Source organism: Papaver somniferum, chromosome 1 (assembly GCF_003573695.1).
Source record: "Papaver somniferum cultivar HN1 chromosome 1, ASM357369v1, whole genome shotgun sequence".
Lineage (NCBI taxonomy): Eukaryota > Viridiplantae > Streptophyta > Magnoliopsida > Ranunculales > Papaveraceae > Papaver > Papaver somniferum.
Genome location: NC_039358.1, coordinates 4,545,279 through 4,568,476, shown reverse-complemented (window position 1 = coordinate 4,568,476; position 23,198 = coordinate 4,545,279). Strand labels below are relative to the sequence as shown.

Below are 23,198 nucleotides of genomic sequence, written 5' to 3'. Positions count from 1 at the left end.
AGTGTTATTTATAAGGTTTGAAAAAATAGTCATATTTTAGCTGTTGAAAAATAGCCGTTGTCGTAGAACAGTGAGATGATGATCATCTCAATATGCAACAACGACTCAATATTGTTTTCGATAAATAATTTTCCTATCTTTGTGGTCTATCAAATATGTTAGCTTGCCAAGTCTCGCTGGACCATTTTTTTTTAATATAATTATTGATTCAGAAAGGAATTTTATTTAAGATAAAATAGCAGTTACAGAATGAATATCTCAAACTACCAAAATTGAATAAAAAAAATATCTCAAACTACCAAAAAAATGAATATCATGGGAATAAAACTCATGATACTCAAAATCAACTCTTAAGGTTCTTACCCTTTCTATTAAATAATACGTAACCTTAACGTATTCACTGACATATATTTCCAATGAGCAATGCTACTAAAAGAAATTCAATGTCAAGGATTAAACCTTGATTTTTCCGGTGAATGTAAAATATTTACTCGTTTAACAGACTTTATTGAAACCTCTTTTATCTGATTCGGAAATTACTTTGTCAAAGTTCTTACTGTCAAGATTCTTAGAGATACCCAAGCTCACAACTTCCTTCGTAGCCAGTAGCGTGTTTGGATACATATCTACGAGTAATTTTTTGATTTTCAAAAGTCAAAATATCAAAAAATTAGTTTGGACGTAAAAATTTAAAACAAAATTCTTGAAGCAAAAAAATTGACATTTTATGAAGTAAAATATTTTTACTTACGATTTCTGCTTCTGATTTCTGCTTTTGAAGAAGCATTTCTGCTTCTGGTACCGAAACGCGCTGTATGCATTCCAACTCCGCTACGGAACTTTATCTTTTTCTTTTCAAAACTAGTCATAAAAACCCTTATTAAACGTCACCCATCCATAACATACCGAGAGTGTTGTTCACCCATGTTTAGAAATCAACCCAAGCCTATTTGGGAAGTTCCGTCACCTTCTTTCCTCGCACACCGCCTTATAGAGACCACTTCGAAATTATAGGGTTTTTCTTAAAAGGGGTTTTAATTTCGCTCTCTCTCTCTCGAAAACAAAAAGAAGAGCTCCAGATTTCGTGAATTAATGGCGGATTAATCTACTACAGGAGGACTACCTTAACCTTCCCTAACTCGTACACATCTCGCCCCTAAATACTCTTATTCTACTTCGAACCCTAAATAATAATCTTAACGAAACCCTAATCATTTCTTGTTTCTATTTTTAGCAATGGCGGAAGAACCAGTAGTCAATCCTTGTTGTTCTGTGGTATGGTTTCTCAACTCAACCTTGTGACTTTTCTGTGTATCTATGATTTTGATTGAATCTCCACTAACTCTTTTTTTTTTCTGTGTGTGAATCAGTGGAAATTTCAATACACGGAGGTCGTAGCGAAAAGGAATGCTCTTCGAGAAGCCGTGAAGCTTCTCAATGCTCATATCAATAAGATTCAGGCTGAGAATCTTAGTATCTCTAAAGGTTAGTACTGGAATCTGATTTTAATTTTTTATTTGATTGATTTCAAAATTGGAACAATTTGTTGGTGTAGGAATCAAATTTTTCCGTAGATACCTAGATAACAGTCATTTTCCCCAATTCTTATTTGTTGCAGACTTGTTCTGTGAATCATGGGGAATGCATTTGCTTTTGAAATGTATTTGAATAACCTAATTGTTTGGGATTAAGTTTATGCAACTTTTTGTTTTAGTGAATAATTTTTTTGATGTGCTGGTTTTCATTGACAGCATTAGAGGAAGAGCGAGCACGAGTCGAGGCAGAGAAGCAGGCAAAAGTTAAAGAATCTGGTGTTAGAGTAGAGTTAGAGAATGAGATCCTGCAGTTGAAATCAGAGATTACATCCTTACAGGAAACTGCGTTTTCAAGAGGTCTGGATGAAGAGTTGCTTCAGTCCCAGGTTACAGAAGGGGAAGCAGAAATTAAACGTCTCAAGGAGCTTCTTGAGAAAGAAAAGAAGAGGGGAGATGCTGAAAAAAAGAAGGCAGAAGCTGAGAAGAAGAAAGCTGCAGAAGCATTGAAGCTATTGAAAGCTGAAACAAGTAAATTGGATGGAGGAAAACAGCTGGTTGATAATGATCTGATCCAGAAGCAGGTTTCTGATGGGGTAGCTGAAATAAATCGTCTCAAGGAGCTACTGGCGAAGGAAAAGAAGAGAGGTGACGTTGAAGAAAAGAAAGCTGAGGCAGAAAAGAGAAAAGCTCTAGAAGCTCTCAAGTTACTGGAAGCTGAAAAGAGTAAATTGGATGGAGAAAAACAGCTGATTGATAAAGATTTGATTCAAAAGCAGGTCTCCGACAAGGTTGCTGAGATAAATCGTCTTAAGGAACTACTGGCCAAAGAGAAGAAGAGAGGAGACTCTAAAAAAAAGAAAGCCGAGACAGAAAAGAAAAAAGCTCTGGAATCACTCAAGTTACTGGAAGCTGAAAAGAGTTTGATTGATGGAGAAAAAAAGAAGGTTGATATGGAAAGAAATCGAGCTGAGGAACTTAAGACCACTTTGGAAGCCTTGCAATCCGAGGCTAGTGAAGCCAGAATAAAACTCGCTACAGAGAGATCAAAGAATGAAGAAGCACAGAGAAAGCTAGAAGCTGAGAAAAACAAGGCAAATGTGGAGAAGAAAAGAGCAGATTCCGAAATGGCAAAAGCAGAACTACAGAAGAGGTCTGCTGAAGAAGAGAGAAAGAAGCTATTGAATGAAAAAAATAGGTCAGATCAATTGTCTAGGAAGTTGGAGGAGGAAAAAAAGAGGAGTGAAGAATTGGAAAGGAAGGTGCAGGATATCATGTACACTGAGAACTTGGAGAAGGTCCGTCCTGAAGAGTCGGATAGACAGCATGAAACTGAGCAGTTGGAGGAGAGGCTGAAAAATCAGCAATTGCAGAAGGTGGAATTCGTGTCTGCTAGAGAAGTGGAAAATGTGAACTCAGAGGCTGCGAATGCAAATGTGGTGTTCTTAGAGAAACAGTTGGAGCTTGAAAAGAAGCATGTAAAGCATACTAAAAAGGTGGCTAAATTTGAAAAAAAACGAAATAATTTGCTACAGCAAGAAATCTGCCGCTTAAAACAGGATCTTTTCCAATTCTGTCATCGAGTTAATTTGCTAGACGGCTGTTTCTCTCATGGAGACGAAGGTATAGATGCTTCAGCAAAGGTTGGTATCTTCAAATCTTTTGGATACTTATAGTTATAGCGTAGACTGATAAAAAGTAATTCTTTCATAGTTTCATATCAAATCTGATTTCAGAAAATGTTACTTGTTTTTAGGTGGCAGTGATAGCATTTAAAATTGGAAGACATCATGCAGGTTTCTGATGAACCTTTGAAGTTTTATCAAGTGTAAACTTTGTCGTAGGCACCTACTTTAGAAAACTTACTTGCATTTGCATGATTATTATTTGATCGATTGCATGTTTATTATTAGCTGGCTGTTTTTTCTAGTCTAAATGCATGATTCCTACTTGCATAACGATTTCACCTAAGTTGCTCTCTTTCTCTTTCTTCTATGGGCATATGAAATTCCTACTTTACTAAAGATACTTATGCCTTGTTATATTATATTGCAGATCAGCAACCGATTGTGTGTGCTAGATACAAACTTGAAGGGTAAGCTTTCAGGTAAGAAATCATGTGAAATGTGTTGTGAAGGCGAAAATGAGGTTCTTAAAGCACATCACACTACCAAGGATGGCTGTGACCATGTTGGTGCAGCATTAGCATTGTATGGTGGCAGCTGTACCAAACCTTTATCAGGTATTAGTTCTGAATTGGAATCTGTGATGGAAGGTTCTGCCAGAAACAAGTCACAGAACTCTGCCATATATTCCACTACCGCATCTTTTTCTGATAGAACATTGGTGGGCTCACAGGGAAGAGGCGATTTTTCTTTGACAACATCGCCAAAAGTTTCAGAGGAGAACAAAAGCAAAGGACCCGAGTTTCCGATAGTGTCTGATAAGATTACCACATTGAATCTTGGAGTTGTGGCTGAAAATAAAATCACAAGTCAAAATGGGCATGATAATGTCAAAATTGATGGCATGTCTCCTTCACGTAGCAGGAAAAGGAAGAGGTCTCGAGATACAGTGGAATCCATTAAGTTTATGAGTGATGATAATAAATTACTGAAGAGTATAGATGGTAAACTCTCCACTCTACATGATATGATAGTCTTAAATAGCAATCTGGCTCCAGCACCGAAGTCCATTGTCTCAGAAGATGGGAGATGTCAGATTTCCACATCAGAGGATGATCAATATGACAACAATCACAGAACCAAAAGAAAGAAAAAGCTGCTGGAGGAACAGGCTGATGTGCAGCAGATAGGGAATAAAGCAATCGAAATGCATGGGTTTGTAAAAGACTGCACCCAAGCCTTTTCAAATGTGAACCAGTTCTCTGAATCAGTTGATGCAATTAGGACCAATGAAAATGATATTTCTTGGTTTGAAAACTTGGCCGGTGTGGATTTTATGAAATTGCTGGATTTGGATGATGCGGCTGACGAGGAGAGATATAGAATGGCAATGGAAAGGCCTCAATCACCTACACTGCCTGAAATCAACTGGGGGTACTTCGAAGAATGTGAAAAAGATAACTGTTCACCAGAGCAAGGCTTGTCCAGTGTATTGGACAAAACTGTAGGGAACGTCTTGCCATCTTGCAGCTTAAATGTCATTCGAATGGAAATTGATTCCGACATATTGAAATCTAGAAACTCTGAAAGTCATGATCTCTCATTAATGCATCCTAACGTGTCTTCGTGTAAAACAAAGACACTATTGATGAACAATGATGGCTTACATAGTGCTACAGAGTTGAGAGAGACTTCTGCCTGTCAAGTCATGGTGTCAACTGCCGAAACTCCGCTGGTACAGCATACGTCCATTCCCGAGTCTACTGTTCTATGTGCAAGTGATGGTGGATCTACATGCAAAATAATTTCAAAATACATTGTTTGTCCAGACACCAAGGCTGAAAGCAGCATTTCAAGGATAATTTCTGCAAGTGAAGCTTGTATATCTAAGGTGTCAATGGTTCCTAAGACCGACTGGGTTGTTGACAAGATTCTGTTTGCTCTTTCCATGGAACAAGGTCTTCTACCCAAGTAAGTGATGTTAACCAATCTCTCCCCTCTTTTCGTGCATTAAGAAAATATTAGTTCTGCTCGTTTTGAATTTGACTATCACGGTGTTCTATTGATTAATCAATTTTCTTCTTGCTGGTTTTCTTATTTCAGGGAGAGAGCCTGCACATTCTTTTCGTTGTTGCTTTACAACTTCTCTTTGATCCTCTCAACGAAATACAGAAACTTCTTGAGTGAAGAGTTTTCTGTTTGCTCGGCTTCTTTCATGGAACACATGCAAACAGGTTTTTCTCAATCTTATCCACCTCTTTCCTTCATTCAATTTTTTTTTCTCTTTCTTGTTTGTGGTGTCTCCAGTTTGGTCTCCATAATTTATTAATATTGCACATTTTCTTCTGGCAGTAATGTGTGACTCAGAGACAAAGCACATGCTTTTGGAGTTATGGGAGATGGACGCTGTACCCAGACTCATTCAGGATTTCCTCACAGATAGAGAAGTGCTGCTTTACAACAAGTTATCTCATGAACAGTTTGCCTCGCGTGATTCTGGGAGTGTTGTCACGCTTTCTGTAAACGGCATAAACCTTGGGGTGTCCTCTAATACGGCTACAATTGAGCAGTTGGTGATTGTAAGCATTGGTGTGGCATCTATATCTGCAGCAATTGGCGACGTTGGTTTCGTTTGTGAAGTATCATATGATATTATTCAGAAGCACAAATCTGATTCTCACTTTTCTCTGACGGTACTCCATGTTTTCGCTTCTATATGTGGGAAACAGTACTTCACCTCCGATGGCTACAGTTTGATGATGACTGTTATTAAATCTATAGTTGTACTTCTGGAGAAAGGTGATGAAAGGGCTAGTGAAAGCCAACCTCGATTTCCTCAATGTGCACATTGCATATTTTCAGAAGATGCAGTTCCTGTAGATAAAGTTATGTCTTTTCTTTTGAAAAAGCTTCATAGCTACTATCTCTCAGGGGGCTTATCAAATTCTGATGCTTCTGGTGCATTTAGAGGTGAACAATGCCCTGAGGATGAACTGTGCCTTGAATCTTATTCTGATGTCAACGGGATCTCCTACAGCGCCAATGACTATCTTTCTTTGGTGGAACTAGTGTCGCACTATATGGTATGTGCATCAGCTTCCTTGTTATTTGATTTATAATCCAGGAATTCCAAGGGTTTTATCTGTTGGCCTTTTCACTTTCTCAGTCATAGATTGCTGATAGTCGTGCCACTTCTCTGAGATCGTGATTTTATTTCTCTCCTTCATTTATTTATTTTATCTCCAGCTTATACTTGATTGCATGATTTGATATCTGACCCAAACCTTTCTCTATCTTTATCAGAGTTGGAAGTGGACTTGCAGCAACACTATCCCTCGACTTCTTCAGATGTTGGATTCCTGTGTCTCTGAGGAATTCACAACTGCTGTTCTTCTTCTTCTTGGTCAACTGAGAAGGTGCGTTTGATTAGTCTTGCTTAGCTTACTTTCTGATTGGTTAACAATTATCAGGTGTTTGTTGTTAGCAGCTGCATGCACTGTTTTGGTTGTTATTCCTCGCTGAGATTGTCATCTCATCTCGCCATTTCTCATGATATATTGATAAAAAAAGAACTTGTGTTTTTGTTGATTAATACATAATTTTAACAAATTCTTCTCTGTGAAACAAGTACAATTTTTACTGCTTATGCGTCTAGTTGGTATATATTCTAATTTACTTTGTGTCCTATTCTCAGGCTTGGAGATCACAATAGTGGTGAGCAGATAGGAGTTGAAGAGGATGTAAGACGCACGTTATCTTCCTTTTTGGATCAGAACTCTAAAAGAAAATGTGGTCTTCCCATTCAATTTGCCGCTACACATGCTTTGATTGGTCTGCTCTCCATCGAATTTGAAGATATCATTCAGGGTAAGGAACTTCCTGCTAACTGTTACAGCGATGTTATAAGGAATTGGTTTTCCAACCTTAGCGAAGAGAAAAAGTCCCTGCCCATTAGCCTCCTCAAGTCTGCCAATGTACATGAGTGAGATGCTTCGCGTTTGCCAGAACTAACCGACAATCATATGGCGTAACCCTGACTTCTACTAAGGCGGCTGTTGAAGCGCTTAAGATTCTGAAATATGTAAGATTTGTTGGATGGAGTCTGGATAGGCATAACTATTTTCTGCTGTAAGGCACTTTAGTTGGCTTTGTGATTCTCTTCTGGTAAATTTAACAGGTTTTGGATGTCTAGGATGCCTTCTGGGTTTAGGATAAAAGGCTGTGTCTGTCTCACCTGCTGCGGATGTATTTAGCCGCCGACAATGGTATGGCTTCTCATCTTGTTTCAGAGACTATTGGGGGAAAACAGTAGTGGATCTGTTAAATGCTGGAAGTAGGTTAGCCACTTTAAGTGGTTCGTATAGTTTCTTTGAGTTACAAGCTCATTTGTCGCCATAGTTTTGTAATGTGTTAGTGTTGGGAGAGTTTTGATCATAAACACTAGGATGTTCTATTGAAGCTAGGTTACAAACTCTTGAAGTAGATCAATTCTTTTGAAGAAGCTGTATATATAGTTCTGTACACAGAGTGGGAGGGCTATTTCTCTACTCCTGCCATGTTCCAATTTTGTAATGCAGCTTTTCTTGCAATTTCTATATTGGACAGTCATTTTGCCTTGTGTTAGTAATGCTATGAGGGGAGTGAGTAGAAGGCAAGGCAATGTGTTCTGCACAGTTGTTCCAACTTGATGATGCATCTTGATTTTGTAGAATGTGAAACTACACCAAATTGCAAAATGAACAAATCTGACAAGAAGACCCAGAGATCCTGAAAATAGGAGTTGATGAACATTTTTACTGGGAAAACAATGATGCGTCTCCATTATATTTGAAATTCATGAACATTTCCATTTACAGAGACTTGCAGCTCCATTTCGATACGAAAAGGAAAAAGGAGTTGCAGCTCCGTTAGAGAAGCGCATGAACCATATTAAGAAAAATAAATTCTACTCTGAGCCTTTGAGGATTAATAATCAACAATCTAAACAGGCAATGGTGGTTGTGGCTGCTGCTGAGGGCCTCCTTGCGGTTGCGGAATCCATAATATATCTTTGAGACAAGGTCTGAGCTCTTGGTTACAAAATTCCTGGTATTCCAATGTATCGCCTGCTGTTTTCTTTACCTCCACAAAAAATAACGACGGAGTGACCTCGAAAATCTCTGCATCAATTGCAAGATGTCCTTTCCTTCCTGACTTGCTTCCTTCCAGCTTCACCATTCCACCATCTTTCTTCATCACCTTGAACCTGTCCGTCTCCGCTCTTTCCTCCAATTTTGAAACAATTGTCGACGCTGATTTTGTCGTTGTGAACCGAGACTCGGACTTTTGATCAGTGTCCTTCTCAAAAAGGGGTGATAAATTGAATCCAGCCGATAGAGAAATGATGTCGAACGCGTTAAGACAAGTGGGTTTCATACTATGTCTTTCTTCTGAACTTTCCTCATCATCGCAGCTACTTGTACCATGGCGAAATGCTTCATTTATGTCTCCAAAGCTTGGAACCCTGTCTTGTTTTGGAGTTTCGAGGTGGCTCTCAACCGGCTTGAACCCTTTAGTGAACCATGAATTCTCCATAATTTTTGCAACAGTGATTCTACTGTGCGCATTCGGATCAAGGATTTTCGAGAGAAGCTTGCGTACCTCGGGCTTAAACCAATTCGGACACTTGAATTCTCCTTTCCTAATCTTTTTATACATCTCCATTATATTTGAATCTTGAAACGGCAAGTAACCTGCCAACAGCACAAACAAAATGACACCACATGACCATATATCCGCTTTGGCTCCATCATATCCCTTCTTATGTATCACTTCTGGAGCAACATAAGCCGGTGTTCCACAAGTAGTATGAAGCAGACCATCTTGTCTTCTTGAATCCCACAAAGCACTTAACCCAAAATCAGATATCTTCAAATTCTCATTCTCATCAAGCAAGAGGTTCTCAGGTTTAAGATCTCTATGGTAAACTCCACGACTGTGACAAAAATCAATGGCGCTCACTAATTGCTGAAAATATTTTCTCGCAACGTCTTCTTTGAGTTTTCCTCCTTTGAGAATCTTATCAAAGAGCTCGCCACCTTTAACGTATTCGATCACGAAATAGATTTTGGTTTTGCTGGCCATGACTTCGTAGAGCTGAACCACATTCGGGTGGCGAACAAGTCTCATCACAGATATTTCTCTCTTGGTCTGATCAATCATGCCTACTCTTAATATCTTCTCTTTATCGATCGTTTTAATCGCCACGCTTTGTCCCGTTTTTAGATTTCTTCCATGGTACACCTTTGCAAATGTACCCTGGCCAAGAACTCGTCCCACCTCGTACTTGTGCATCAAAATGTTGCCTGCTGCTTTCTTCTCCATTGTTGAACCAATATAAGTATATATATATCGCTTGAAGCAGAAGAAATTTGATTAGTTAACCCGCCGAAGACCCGATTTATCTAAATCTATTGAACAACTCCTCCATAGTGCTGCATCTTTCTTATGTTTTTTTTGGAGGAGGAGAGAAATCAATCAGAGGGGGAGGAGAATATTAGTATCAGAAATGAATACTTGACCTTTGCCTCATTGCCAGCTCTGGTGTATGAAATCCCTCTCCTGAAAAGAGGAAGATGGAAAAACAAGAAGTAAGGAGGATTTCAATTGTAATTGCTAACAGAAAACTAACTCGGTCTTTGTAATAGAGAGAATCATGTGGCCTAAAAATAGTGGAATCTTTGGTGTGTAGTTTACCACTTCATTCATAACCATGCACTTCACCACTGTCGGGGCATTAGTTTTGGTCTTATAATCTTTTAACGCAGGGGATGAGCTTCTAAACACATGGATTCCGGACAGATTTGAAAAAACTGTCTCCGTGAAGGTTTCTAATCTAACAGTTCTTAAAATCACCATCGGAATTTTGTGGTGATCTGGCAACATATCTGATTAATGGTTGTGAAAGTTGAGGACCCGATTACGTGTGGCTTCTACAACCAACTTAAAACCACGTCTGAACTCATCGGAGAAAATTCGGATTTCTCCGGGTGGGGTGGAAGGGACTTCCAACCCCACCCACCTTCCTGATGTTGCCTTGTAACCGAAGGAGTGATACCGCAAACCATAGGGTGTTGGCCACATCCTTTGAGTCACTCTTTTTCTATTAGGTGTGGGGATAGCATTGGTTCATGGAATTCTGTTCGATGGATATTTGTTAAGTGGTTTTGTAGTTACTTTATGTTACCAATCAACAATAATTGATGCATTATTATTATTCTTTCGTGGAAAGCAATGGTGGAAATTACTTTTGGGGTACCGTTATCTCCAATTTTAGGGGGAACTGAAAAACAAAGGCATGTGAAGTTGGTAAGATGTGTAAAAGAGATATATCCGGAATCAGAATGTTAGTCACCAATTATTAGCTGGGACGTCATGTAGGCTGTACCCAAAGAATTAAACAACCCAAAAACTGCACAGACACATCAAAAATAGGTTCCGTCCCTCCGAAAAAATCAGGGGTCTCATTTTGGGTCTGGACAGTTTTTGTGGGGTTTGAATGCCCAATCTTCCCGGATGTTTTGGTGCCCAAATAACTACGATGAAGAAAAAAAGCACACCCTAACGATGCACCAATATAAAATAGGATTCATTTCTAAATGAACTAGCAGCCTGTACAAGAAGTTTTTTGTTTTTTTTGCACGTTGGACCAATTCCGAGTATTTAGGGTTGCTATTTAGTATTACCTCCGTTCTTTTTTAATAGGTTGGTTTCTATGAATAAATGTTTTTAAAAAATAAGCCGGTTTCCTAATTGGGAAAGTCAAATGTTACTTTAATTTTTTGGGACCACTTTTCTCTTAACTTCTTTTGACCATTTTACTTTACTTTTTTTGTTGACAAGTGTCATGAGGACCATTTCACTTCACTTCTTTTATTGACAAGTGTCATGAGGACCACTTTCAATGATTAGTTTTCTTAATTTCCTTAAATTTCTTTAAAAACAAAACCAGCCTATTAAAAAAGAACGGAGAGAGTATTTTATTTCAAACAGATAAACTGATAATTTCATGAAATTTAGTTAAAATCAATATTGGGATACTCATTTTAATGAACGCGCGATTGGGGGATATTGAAACTAATTGGGGGATAGAGGAAAAGGATAAACACGGGATCCAAATATCAAATCAGGATCACCCCCTATCTAAGTATTTTACCTAATACCTAATTTACCCCTCGCTAATCAGGTTTAGTGATTAATTATAATTAGGAAAAATCTTAAGTATTTTTATTTGTATTTGGGTGAGTCAGGTGAGAGTAGAAGGAGGGAAAAAGTATTTGAGAGGGAACTTTTTTTGGTGAAAATGGAGGATGATTGTGAAGAGAGAATTGCTGCTAAGAGGTTGAAAATTTGATTTTTTTTCTTCGAATCCACCATTTTTGCAGCTGAAAAAGCTCGGTGTCAGTATGGACGTGGTATGAGTACAATGCCGGAAACAGCCATACCGGCATGGTATTCATACCACGTCCATGCCGGCACCGAGCTTATCCCCTATTTTGAAATTCAAGACGGCATAGTATTCAACCAAAAAACTATGCCACAAAAGTTTTTTTTTCCAGAACGCTACACAGGGGTCCGGGGGGGCGTAGCTCCTTCCGTTTTGATTATTTTCTGGTTTTAATCAGTCTACTGCCGGCACCGTTTTCCGGCATAGTATGTTGCTTAAATTTCTTTGCCGGCACATGATGTAAAGTATCCGGAAACTTAAATTTTTTTCACTTGACTACCGACATTGATATATTTCTATCGAGCATGCCGGCATTTAGTTACGATTGAATGTTAGATACCAAGCATGCCGGCACCGTTTTCCGGCATAGTATGTTGTCAATTCCGGCATGGTCTTCTTCACTTCCGGCGATGTAAAAAAAATATTTCCGACATGGTCTTCATCACTACCGGCATGGTATTCATCACTTCTGGCATGGTCTTCATCACTACCGACATGGTCTTCATCACTTCCGAATGTAAGAAAAAAAAATCGTTTCGAAAGTGAGGAGCCGACAGATAAGGAGAAGAGAATTTGAAAGGGAGTGGGGAGAATTTAGAATTTGAAAGGAATGGGGAATATTTGGGTTTCAAATCTCTTAACTCTAAAAAAGATTAATAAAAAGTGAAGATGAAAATGGGGGATATGATTCTTTTTTTGATTTTAAGTTTTTTGATTTTTATTTTGAGGGAAAGATATTTTAGTATTTTTGCCTCCAGAAAACACCCTTTACCAAACACTATTGGTTGGGGGAAGTAATTTATATCTCCCAATTAGTTTCAATATCCCCAATCGCGCATTCGTTTTAATTAAGGGATGCTACGGCTAAACCATTTTGGGAATATCCGTAAGGATTGTCGTAGAATTATAAAAAGACTTAAGTTATCCCTTTAATAATTTATTATTGTTATTTTTTTTTGTTATCTTATTATATTTTAAATTTTAAATATTTTGTGATACTTTCACTTTCATTTCTAAATTTTACTCCCCCGTTTCTTTTTAATAGGCCAGTTTTGTTTTTTGAGAAAATTTAATGAAATTAAGAGAATTAATCACTGAAAGTGGTCCTCATGACACTTGTCAATAAAAGAAGTGAAGTGAAATGGTCCCCATGACACTTGTCAGCAAAAGAAGTAAAGTGAAGTGGTCCACATGACACTTGTCATCAAAAGAAGTTAAGAGAAAAGTGGTCCCAAAAAATTAAAATAACATTTGACTTTCCCAATTAGGAAACTGGCCTATTTTTTTGAAACTTTTATTTATAGAAACTGGCCTATTAAAAAAGAATGGAGGGAGTATTATTTTTTAAATGTTGTGTAAATACTAAATACTAAAGAAGCCTACTATTATAGAGCGCGGAGGGAGTATGTTGTGAAATCAATTTGAAGTTTAATACTCCCTCCATTTTTTAAAAAGTGTTACTTTCACTTTTTCATTTTAACCTAAAATTAGACCAAATTGAAAAATTAAAATAACACTTTTCCAAAAACGGAGATAGTATTATTATATACCAAACTTAAAATAAGGTACAATTCTCATACTTCAAAATCCTGGCTAGTTTAGGGCCTATTGGGATTATTTGGGATGTATCCCTACGTGACAAAACTAGGTAAAAGTTGTAAGGCATCCTCACTTGTAAAATTTAATCTTAATCTTTACCCTTTTAAATTTAAAACCATTTCAAAATGAAAATCCATTCAAATAATTTCTCTCACAAATTAAAATTCAAACTCAAACTCATCCATCGATTCTAACAACATCGATCGATTTAAAAGAAATTTCATCATCCATTTTTTTCTTAAAAAAATAATCAAACTAAACATCGTCGATTGCAACCTATACCTCTCTATTATACTTGTAATTGATTTATCTATTCAAAATTGAAAACTACAAACAATCTTGGGTTAGCGTGTTTAACATAATCGATCGACGCTCATGTTTATATTTACCGATTCCTATGATAATCAATCGATGTTCATGAAAACGTCAGCCGACTGTCCTGAATGTGTTTTCTGGTCGAAGAAAATTTAACCAGAATCGGTATGAATTAATGCCCACATAAACCGATTATGGTATTGAAGAGACCCAGAATTTTGTATGTTTTTTTTTGGTTAGAATCGGATTATGTGGATGTTCACATAAACCGATTATGTGAAACAATCGGTTTTTTGTGACTAGTAAAAACCTGATTGTTAGAATCAGATTTTATCTATGCATACGTTAACCGATTCTGGATATCCTTCGTGAACGACGAAACACCATAACCCAGAATCATTTTACGTGTGCATGAATGTAAACCGATTCTGAATAATGTTCGAAGAAAGAAAAAAAATCGTGTTGTGGTGATGAATCAACACTAGTTGATTTCTAGATTAATAAAATTAAACATCTATTAATAAACCGAAGTAATACTAATTAATTAAGGGTAAATTATCCATTAAAGAAGAAAATAGTTGGTTAAGGGTATTTCATTTTACTTCAAAATGTCTTATATTTTGTCATGTAGTAACAGGCCCTAAATAATTGACCTAGGCCCCAAATTAGGCAGGTTCTAAAATAGTGTGAAAACTTTATAATCCTTTACTTGTAATTATCTAGGATTAGGACAACTCCTATGAAGCAAAAAAATCATCGGTATCTTTACGATGATCCACATTTTATGAACCAAAAAATATTACTAGGAATGATTTTTACATTCATATGCTTGTGAAATCAAGAGGGAACCCCCAAATATGCGGATGTAGCAATTGAGAGTTCATTCAGTCGTAGGATGACCAGATATTCCATTCGGACATTAAGTCTCTGAATATTTATTTTTTCCCCTCATCCGGTCACTAAATGGCCGGATGAGTTTATTCATCTTCTAAAAAAGTACAACCTACGAACGTTTATAAGAGTTGCTAAATTATGTAACGTTTTGTCTAACTCCAAAAGGTTTATAAGCGTTTTTAATTTCAGAATTTGGAAATCTTTTTGATTTTTCACCGGTAATAAGTTTTGGATCCACTCTCCACCGAGCATCCATACATATGTAGATACTCTTTGAATTATGCATGATTTTTATCTCCGTATCTCAGGAGTTATCCCCGAAGAATTGTACCGAAAAGGAGTCAGGTATGGACAAACCGAGGCAATGCTTTCCGCTTGCTGGCAGTCTCAAATATCTATTTGTGACATCTTCCTTAAGTTTGTCCTTTTATTTATTGTTTTCCCGCGAACATGGCGTCCAGAAATTGCGACTGCGAAAAATGAAGAACTGAGAAATGAACAAGTGGCATGTCCATTGTGGATGTTAGGCCCACGTACAGTGCGGACACAATTTGTTGTCCATCTTTCAGCGAAGGGGCAAAGTGTGGGGAGTGACAGAGGAAATCGATCTGGTCATAGGAAAGGGACCAGCCAGCATCTTTCTCCTTCACCAAAAAAGTGAAATCGTTTTCAGGTTTGAGTGTTGGATTACTTGTACTGTCATGGGTCCGCAACAACTTCATTGGTGGATGAGAAAGGAGATTGATTCACTGGTTCTCGTGGCTCTCATCTTTTTAGCTTATCTGAGACAGCCAATAATGCAGCTTAGTTGAGCTGCAATTTTTCAATATTTGCATGCTACACTTGAGGAACTGTGGATTATTCTCCAATAAGGCCTGGTGATACTGTCAACATTTTGCGATCCAAGATGAAAATTTTACATTTCTTTTCATTTTAGTTTCATAACGCAACTTTTGTTTTTCACTGGAAATAACTCGTGCCGTTACGGCACGCCTTGAGGTTAATATAAAATTTAGTAAATATCTAATAAAAATAAATAAAAAAGAGTAATTCGACATGAACTTAATTACCGATTATATTTAATTAAATTTCGAAATCTTGTTAGGCTGAATTCTAGGAATTAGAACTTATAGACTTGGAAGTTGTATACTCCCTCCGTATCTAAAAATAGGCAGGTTTACTTTTTTAGATATGTCAAAAAATTAGGCTTGTTTTTATATATGGAAAGACAAATGTTATGATTTTACTACTATATTTATAGAGGGACCACTTATCCATTTCCATTTTCTCTCATAATATAAAAAAGGGACCACTTCTCTCTCCTCTTTCTCTATTAAGAGATGAGTGGGGACCAAAGGATAAATTAGGAAAAAACATGGAAAAGTGGCTCCAATGATTAGTTTTCTTAATTTTTGTGAAAATCAAACAAGCCTATGTTTTAGAAACGGAGGGAGTATAAATAATTGTTAAAGTTGGTTGAAAGTGTGTAGTTGATTTAAGAGTAATTACTAAAATTAAATCTTTCTACTCAATTTTTTGGGGGGATTTTGTGTTTACGTACCCTTCAAAATAAATGGCTATTTTGCGTTTCCTCACCTTTAAAATTAATAATTGGTGAAACCCGCACTTGGTTAATCGGGCATGTGCGGTGCACGTGTATATTATTAAAAGCTTAACACGTGTTGATATCTAAAGAAACCATTCCAATCAGGTAACACGTGGTGTACCAAATAAGAGAGATTACGATAGAAATCCGAAAGATCATTTGTAGGGAATTTTGATTTTTGGTTAAGGGGATTTTGCAGACTTGGTAAACAAAATGGGATTTTAAGTTTCGGCTATGGTCCGTAGTCTCACTGATATGGATGTATTGGAGACAACGAGAACGATGATACATTGGTCCGGTTAGAGTATGATCTTTTTTGAGGACCGTCGGATTAGATTAAAATGTGAATCTAATATGTATTTTTTAATGGCACACACGTGAACAATACGTGCACGATCAAGTAAGGGTATCGACAGTTATGACTGAGAGGGGATTCACCAATTATCAATTTAAAAGGGGGAAACGCAAAATAGCCATTTATTTTGAGGGGGAAACGTAAAATCCCCCAAATTTTTTTTAACGTGTTATATTATTTTATTTTTGATGAACAAAAAAGCATAAGCTCGATCAAATTTAATAACCCTTTGCATTTTAATACTGATTCATTTTGCTAAACAAAAAAAAGGTAAATAATTTTTATCTGATTTATTTGGTAAAGAATTTTTACGTGTTATCAATTTTATATTTTGAAAACAAATTTTTGACCTCTAGTTTTCTCATACAAACATACAAAATGAAAAATCAGTAGAAACATTCCTACCAACGTAAAAAAAAGTGTTTTTTTTTTTTTCAATTCTACTTATATACTTAAGAGTTTCTATTTTTTTTTAATGGGTCTATGAAAAGTTGTTAGCAAGCCTAGACATAAGCTGGACTCCTACACCTTTCCGAATTATAATCCCTAATCTATAAAAGAAATAGTTGTTTTTCATAGCATTAACATCATATCACTAGGGAAGATTCATAGCAAGATCATCGGACAAATGCAAAGCATTCTTCGATACACTAAGGAAAAAAAACAGATTCATGTGGACCACGGAATGCGAGCAAGCTTTCCAAAAAATCAAGGAATACCTTTCCAGAGCCAGGTGAGATACTCACTCTTTACTTAGCAGCAACAAGCTACGCTGTAAGCGCAGTATTGGTACGAGACCAAGAGCAAGGAGAAAAACCCATCTACTACACCAGCAAAACACTAAGTCCAGTGGAGCGTAACTACCCCAAGGTGGAGCAACTCATATATTCCTTAATTGTGGCAACACAAAAACTAAGGATATATTTTGACGCACATACCATCCGAGTCTTCACAAAGGCTCAGATAGGTCAAGTCCTTGATGCCATGATCAAACTGTTCCAAATAATTTTCAAAACAAGGAAAGCTGAGAAATCACAAATCTTAGCAGATTTCCTGGCAGATTTATCACAAAGCAATCAGCACGATGAGAGCCAACCAGAGCTCACACTCACCAATTGATTGGTCAAGGAGCATGAACTCGGATCATACAAGTAATATCGGACAAGGACATCGGACCTGACTCCTGATTCCCTCGGTCTCATCAGTTCATCTCCGAGCAGCAACACGGATAACACATCTTCCTCTTTTAATTTTCTCTTATTGCATACTTAACATGCTATACTGAACAGCTTACGGATTGATAGTAGCTAAGTGCTATCTACTTCGGTAAATGATTAATATTTTGAATTCAAAGAGATTTGATACATTCATGAACAACAGGTGTACGCTAATATGTTCAACAAAGGAGCTATACTATGAAATCAATCTTAGAAGGCCCTCTCGGATCATCCACGATGGTGCATCCATGCTCGCCAAGCTCACCACTTGAGCTACAAACTAAATAGGGAAACACTCTTATCCCCTTGTCTCTGACTATAACAGTCCCCATTTTGTATAATGTTTACTCCTTAAATATCTAGGGAATTATAGTTAAGCATAATCCATATGCTGATAACACTTGTCTTACTAAATTCATAAGCATCGATAGAAATTGCTTCCAAGAACTCAAGTCACAACATGACAACATGAATTTAATTCATTTGAAAAATATGTTTCATTTACAACTATTAATTAGTAGCTGAAATTTCCAGGGATTTCCAAGAAGCACTTGAGAAAATTGACAATGTCAGAAATAGCTACAAGGCGGAGCAGTGGGCATCATGCCACTTCCTTGCAATAGCCATTAGCTCACCACGAGAGCTACATACAAAATAGGTGCATGATGAAATGCTCTACAGAGGAGATATACTATGGAATCCACCTTAGAAGGTCCTCTCAGATCATCCACGATGATGCATCCAAGCTCCCTACTAGAGCTACAAACTAAACAGGGATGTTCTTACCTCCCTATCTCAAAATTTATTGTATCTTCCAAAAATTTGAAGGAAATTTTAATCAAATACAATATACTGCATATGTATAGTTCACAAGCAACTATAAAGACTACTGTTAATATTTTAATGGTAACTTGTGTTTAACTTTTTTAAATGGTTATTATCCTTTAAAGTTCGCAGGGGCTGGAATAAGTCTCCAACGCAAAGAAACGATGGACACGATCCACTAAACAACTATCTAGCTTAACAGCAGGCTAAGTATCTCTAGTCTCAAAGACTTAACTTTATACATACTTGTATAATAATGAATAATCTAGAATCGCATGAAGTATTACTCTAAGCGACACCTTATTATATGAATTAGATAGGAATCACACAGGTGCATCGAGTGCTTTAGAAATCAACTTTAACATCGTTATAACACATTAGAATTGCTTGCCTTTGAATGAGAAACACCAACTCGCTATTACAGAATAGTATGCCACTGCTGCATTTCATTTCATTTTGATTATTGTATAAGCTCTAAGTAGCCAATCCATGAATGATAAAAATTTGCATTCATTTCCTCACATGATAATATGATAGTCAAAATAATTATCTTACTGTATACAATGACGTTTACAATACGAGAAACATGCTCATGCCATCTAGCATACACATGCTTTCATAATAAATTATCATGATATAATATGCTCAAAATGCTTTACATGCTCAATGCATTTATCTCGGACCAGTCACGACAGTGCATCCGAGCTCGCCGAGCTCACGATTTAGCTTGCAAATTTTTTCCAAAACAGGGGACATCTTCATCTCTTTATCTTTTGATACTTATCATTTTCATCTGTAAATATACCTTATTTACTACTACTAACCATCAACTGGAATTTCAGGGGCTTAAGAGGCAAACATCAACCTCATACGAAAAGGCTAAAAAGCTTATGGACGATACCATTTCCACCTTTCCTGCCAGTCTAAGGACGAATTGGGCAGTTTCTAAATCATCTATTTACATTTAGTAATGAATATATATATATATATATATATGTGTGCCTAAATAAGGCACCATTTTGCTTAAAAAGCCAGCTAACAATAGCTAGTTTCAAAGACTTAAGACGGTACACGTATCGCACTGGTATATCCAGAATTAAATGCCGCAATCTAGTGTGCCTGCTCCACAACGAGCATCACAATAAGTGACAATGTGAAATCATACCGCATAAAAATGAATAGAAAATGCTTAAATAGGCTGAATACTTTAAAATGTATTGAATACTTTAATCTTAAGTATGATGAATTAACATTTCATGTGTTGCAGCAAATCTCCATATGGTTGGAGAATTTAGTTAAGTCGGATTGATTATTCGCATAAAGTAAAGTCGGATTAGACATAATCCGCATAAAGGCATGCTTATCATGCACTGAGGTTAGAGTCGGATTAGTCGTAATCCGCAATAAAGCTATTGTTATATCTGTATTTGCTTGCAGGTACACTTGATGTATGTGTGTACATCCTCTTGTTATATATATGTGTTTTCCTGCAGGGTTACTTAGTGTATCATACATACATCCTCCTCTTGTTCTATATGTACGTGTTTTCTTGCAGGAATGTTGAATCAATGTGATATAAATATCTTTCTCTTGTCATATTTGTGTTTTTTGCAGGATAATTTAGTGTTTTTAGTATGAAATTTGTCCATCACATATGGTAATAGGGGCATGACCCCCATCCGAGAAAACATCTTCTCGAGGCCATTACGAATGGTATCGGGGTAAACCAAACCCTCGTACGAGAAAATATCTTCTCTAGAACACCATGATGGTAATCGGGGTATGAGCCCCATACGAGAAAACATCTTTTCGAGACCATTACGAATGATATCGGGGTAACCAATGCGAGAAACTATCTTCTCAAAACCATCACGATGGTAATCGGGTTATGAGCCCCATACGAGAAAGCCTCTTATCGATGCATAATAATTTAGTGTTCTTATCAATGAGTTTGTTTCATTCATTATTTTCATCTGTCGAATGCATGTATATTATATATGTTGCTATTTCCAGGTTTACTTAGTATATTTGTTCCATTACGAATGGTAGTCGGGCTATAAGCCCCATATAAGAAAATCTCTTCTCAAGACCATCACGAATAGTAATCAGGATACTAGTCCTACGCGAGGAAACATATCCTCACCATCATGAGTGGTAACGGGGGTATGACCTCTATGCGAAGAAACACCTCCTCAAGACCATCATGAATGGTAAGGTGCTACCCACACAATTTCATCCTTAACAAGATGATGCGAGCAATGCTCAAGCTGCCAGATACGGAAAACGACCTAGGGAAATGCCATCTAACCATAGAAGTTGGATGATGCGGGGACTCCCTGAGCTACCTGAGACGAAAACATTGACCTGGGATAATGCCATCTCGACCGCTAGTCAGATGATGTCCTGTACTTCAGGAGGTACCCCTTGGTTGACTCATTTTATACTGATGTGTGAATCAACCATCAGAGGTATCGCTCTCACTATAATTAGTGCCACGAGCCGACTATGGGGCAGGTGCCTTCCGACAGAGAAACAGTGCATAAAAACTACGAGTATATGTCTCACAGGGGCACATACTCGGCATCAGAAGGATCCTTGAAATCCTATCGACTTGTATTGTAAGAGGTTATTTGGCCAAATGGTAAGTTGATCACTTCTCGGACTTATAGCCCATAACTTGTCCAAGGACGAAAGGGATACCACCATGGTTTGACCCTCTTAGAAAATCGCACACAAGTGCAACAGTAAAACTTTATCAAGGTTAAATTACAATCATTTCATTATGATTCTGAATTCTATTCATTGCTAATCTATCTTAATTTTATTCATGCAGGTACAAGCTACATTCGGTAGCAACATAAATGATATATTCCGAAAATGGAGTCTTGGGGAAAACCTTGACTTTGGCTTTCAAAAGCTATAAGCTCATAAGCTTTCAAAAACCTAAGGGGGCAGTATACCCTCGGTACTTTCAAGAAAGGTTTAGATCCTCGGATCACAGATTGAGGAAATCCGTAAGTCCTCGGGGCAAGACTTCGGATTAATATCCGAAGACATTTTGAGTCCCCACAGACACAAGCCTCCAACTGGAGCACGAAGTAAGACCTCGGACTATTGTCCGAAGGCATTTAAAAAAACCTTATCTCCAAGCGATTTGAGGAAATCTGTAAGTCCTCGGGGCAGGACTTCGGATGACGATCCGAAGACATTTCGAGTCCCCACACATATACGCATCAGATATATCTCGGAGCAGAAAACATGGCCTCAGACTACCATCCAAAGGCATCTAACCAATCGTGCATCCACACGATTTGAGGCAAGACCTCGGGCTGCAATCCGAAATCATTTGGCAGACCTCGCAACGATGAATTACTCGCACAACACTTTTTACACTCAGTAAAAAGCTACATGATCCAAAGCTTATTCCTCTACAGCTTATCTCAATCTATTTCATTTCATGAGATTTCACTTTGAATTCGTTCAAAAACTCATCATCTTCAATGCTAACAGGAACACACATATTGAACTGTCATACCCTTATGGATAAAATCTTCATAGCTCGGAGCAAGGAAGGCAATCAGCCAATTGTCAAGACAGCTAAGTCTCGCTTATGTTAAGGAACTGTTCACTAAACATTTCCATTATTTCTTCTCTGCCAAACGCTTAATATCCTAATATGCAGCATAAATAACTTGCACATGCCTGAATTCCTTAACAAAAGACTATCCATACCATGAGCATGCTTAATTAGTATCTTATTCTATCTTTGCAAATGCAAAACTGTTGCATGTATGCTTAGAACTAAAGTACTTAATCACTATGATGCTTATGCTCGTGAAGCAAAGTAAATTCTTAAATTGACATCTTTGCAATATAGCAATTATGACTCCTCTCCATGAGTAGCAGGTAGCCAGGTACCCATGATGGTCCCGAGATCCACAACTACTTTAAGTTGTCAGCAACCGATGCTAACTAAGCTAGACAGAGCCGGAGCATAAACCACCAACTGAGTGACGAACCAACTCTAGCAAAGAACCAATGACCAAGAAGTCAGAGCGACCTCGCATTGTTACTTAGAATTACAACTCGCACATCTACATCGTGTAGCACAGATCACGGATCGTGAAGCACAAGCATTGCAACAATCCAACCCGGACTACTCCAACCAAACACTTTACAGAAGTGAAGCCAGATCAGAACAAAGCATGTTCGGAAATCTCGCTCAGCCACTCCTCTCACTTGAAAATCCGCACCAGATTATGATTTTCTTAAGGATTATTGTTCCAACAACCCGTAATCAAAGGATCAAAATGTGAGTGAAAAAGATGATCTCGCTACGTGGCGCAAGATTAGGAGTCGAAGTATCCTACTACAATACACCCAACTACACTATGTGCACCCAGCTACTTAGTCTTATCCTATCTAGTCGGTCATAGGGGCGTATTTATAATTCAATGTAACCACCTACCGTATAAAAGAGAAAGAGAAATAGGTTAGATGGGACCTCTAGTTGGTTTCTCTAACTAAGGCTAGCCCCCTCTCTCCGTAGAGACTTCTTCTTCTTCCTTGGAGCTCCATGAGAGTCTCCTCCGATGGAGATCTTGTAACATCACATGATCATAGTGAAATCTGTGGATGTATGTCACCATTGACCGAACCACGTAAAATATCGGTGTCACCTTTATTTTCTTGTTCTTTATCTTCCTTTTATGTTTGTTTTGTGTGTTTGATGTGTTTTAATGGTT

General features: G+C 37.5%; 2 protein-coding genes across 3 annotated transcripts; one reads left to right on the top strand and one right to left on the bottom strand.

Moving 5' to 3' along the window:
• Positions 1 to 1,015: 1,015 nt before the first annotated feature.
• On the top strand, positions 1,016 to 7,752 carry LOC113277970. Of its 2 annotated transcripts, XR_003325253.1 has the most exons (10): positions 1,016 to 1,141; positions 1,235 to 1,275; positions 1,371 to 1,485; positions 1,752 to 3,175; positions 3,588 to 5,128; positions 5,261 to 5,391; positions 5,510 to 6,240; positions 6,461 to 6,573; positions 6,852 to 7,238; positions 7,335 to 7,752. XR_003325253.1 is itself a non-coding variant. In XM_026526927.1 (9 exons), the coding sequence occupies exons 2-9, from the start codon at positions 1,237 to 1,239 to the stop codon at positions 7,141 to 7,143; spliced, it is 4,386 nt and encodes a 1,461-aa protein (XP_026382712.1). In that variant the 5' UTR covers positions 1,016 to 1,141; positions 1,235 to 1,236; the 3' UTR covers positions 7,144 to 7,752. The 2 variants fall into 2 exon arrangements, 1 of the variants encoding a protein (XP_026382712.1); XM_026526927.1 differs by having other exon boundaries at positions 6,852 to 7,752.
• A 127-nt stretch (positions 7,753 to 7,879) lies between these two features.
• Positions 7,880 to 9,905, bottom strand: LOC113277983 (CBL-interacting protein kinase 5-like). Its single transcript, XM_026526941.1, has one exon. The coding sequence runs from the start codon at positions 9,518 to 9,520 to the stop codon at positions 8,138 to 8,140; it is 1,383 nt and encodes a 460-aa protein (XP_026382726.1). The 5' UTR covers positions 9,521 to 9,905; the 3' UTR covers positions 7,880 to 8,137.
• Positions 9,906 to 23,198: the final 13,293 nt, after the last annotated feature.

Coding starts and splice junctions, on each gene's coding strand:
- LOC113277970 (XM_026526927.1), top strand. CDS start 1,237: ATGGCGGAAGAACCAGTAGTCAATCCTTGTTGTTCTGTG. Junction 1,486..1,751: donor GAATCTTAGTATCTCTAAAG/GTTAGTACTGGA, acceptor TTTCATTGACAG/CATTAGAGGAAGAGCGAGCA. Junction 6,574..6,851: donor CTTCTTGGTCAACTGAGAAG/GTGCGTTTGATT, acceptor TCCTATTCTCAG/GCTTGGAGATCACAATAGTG.
- LOC113277983 (XM_026526941.1), bottom strand. CDS start 9,520: ATGGAGAAGAAAGCAGCAGGCAACATTTTGATGCACAAGTACGAGGTG.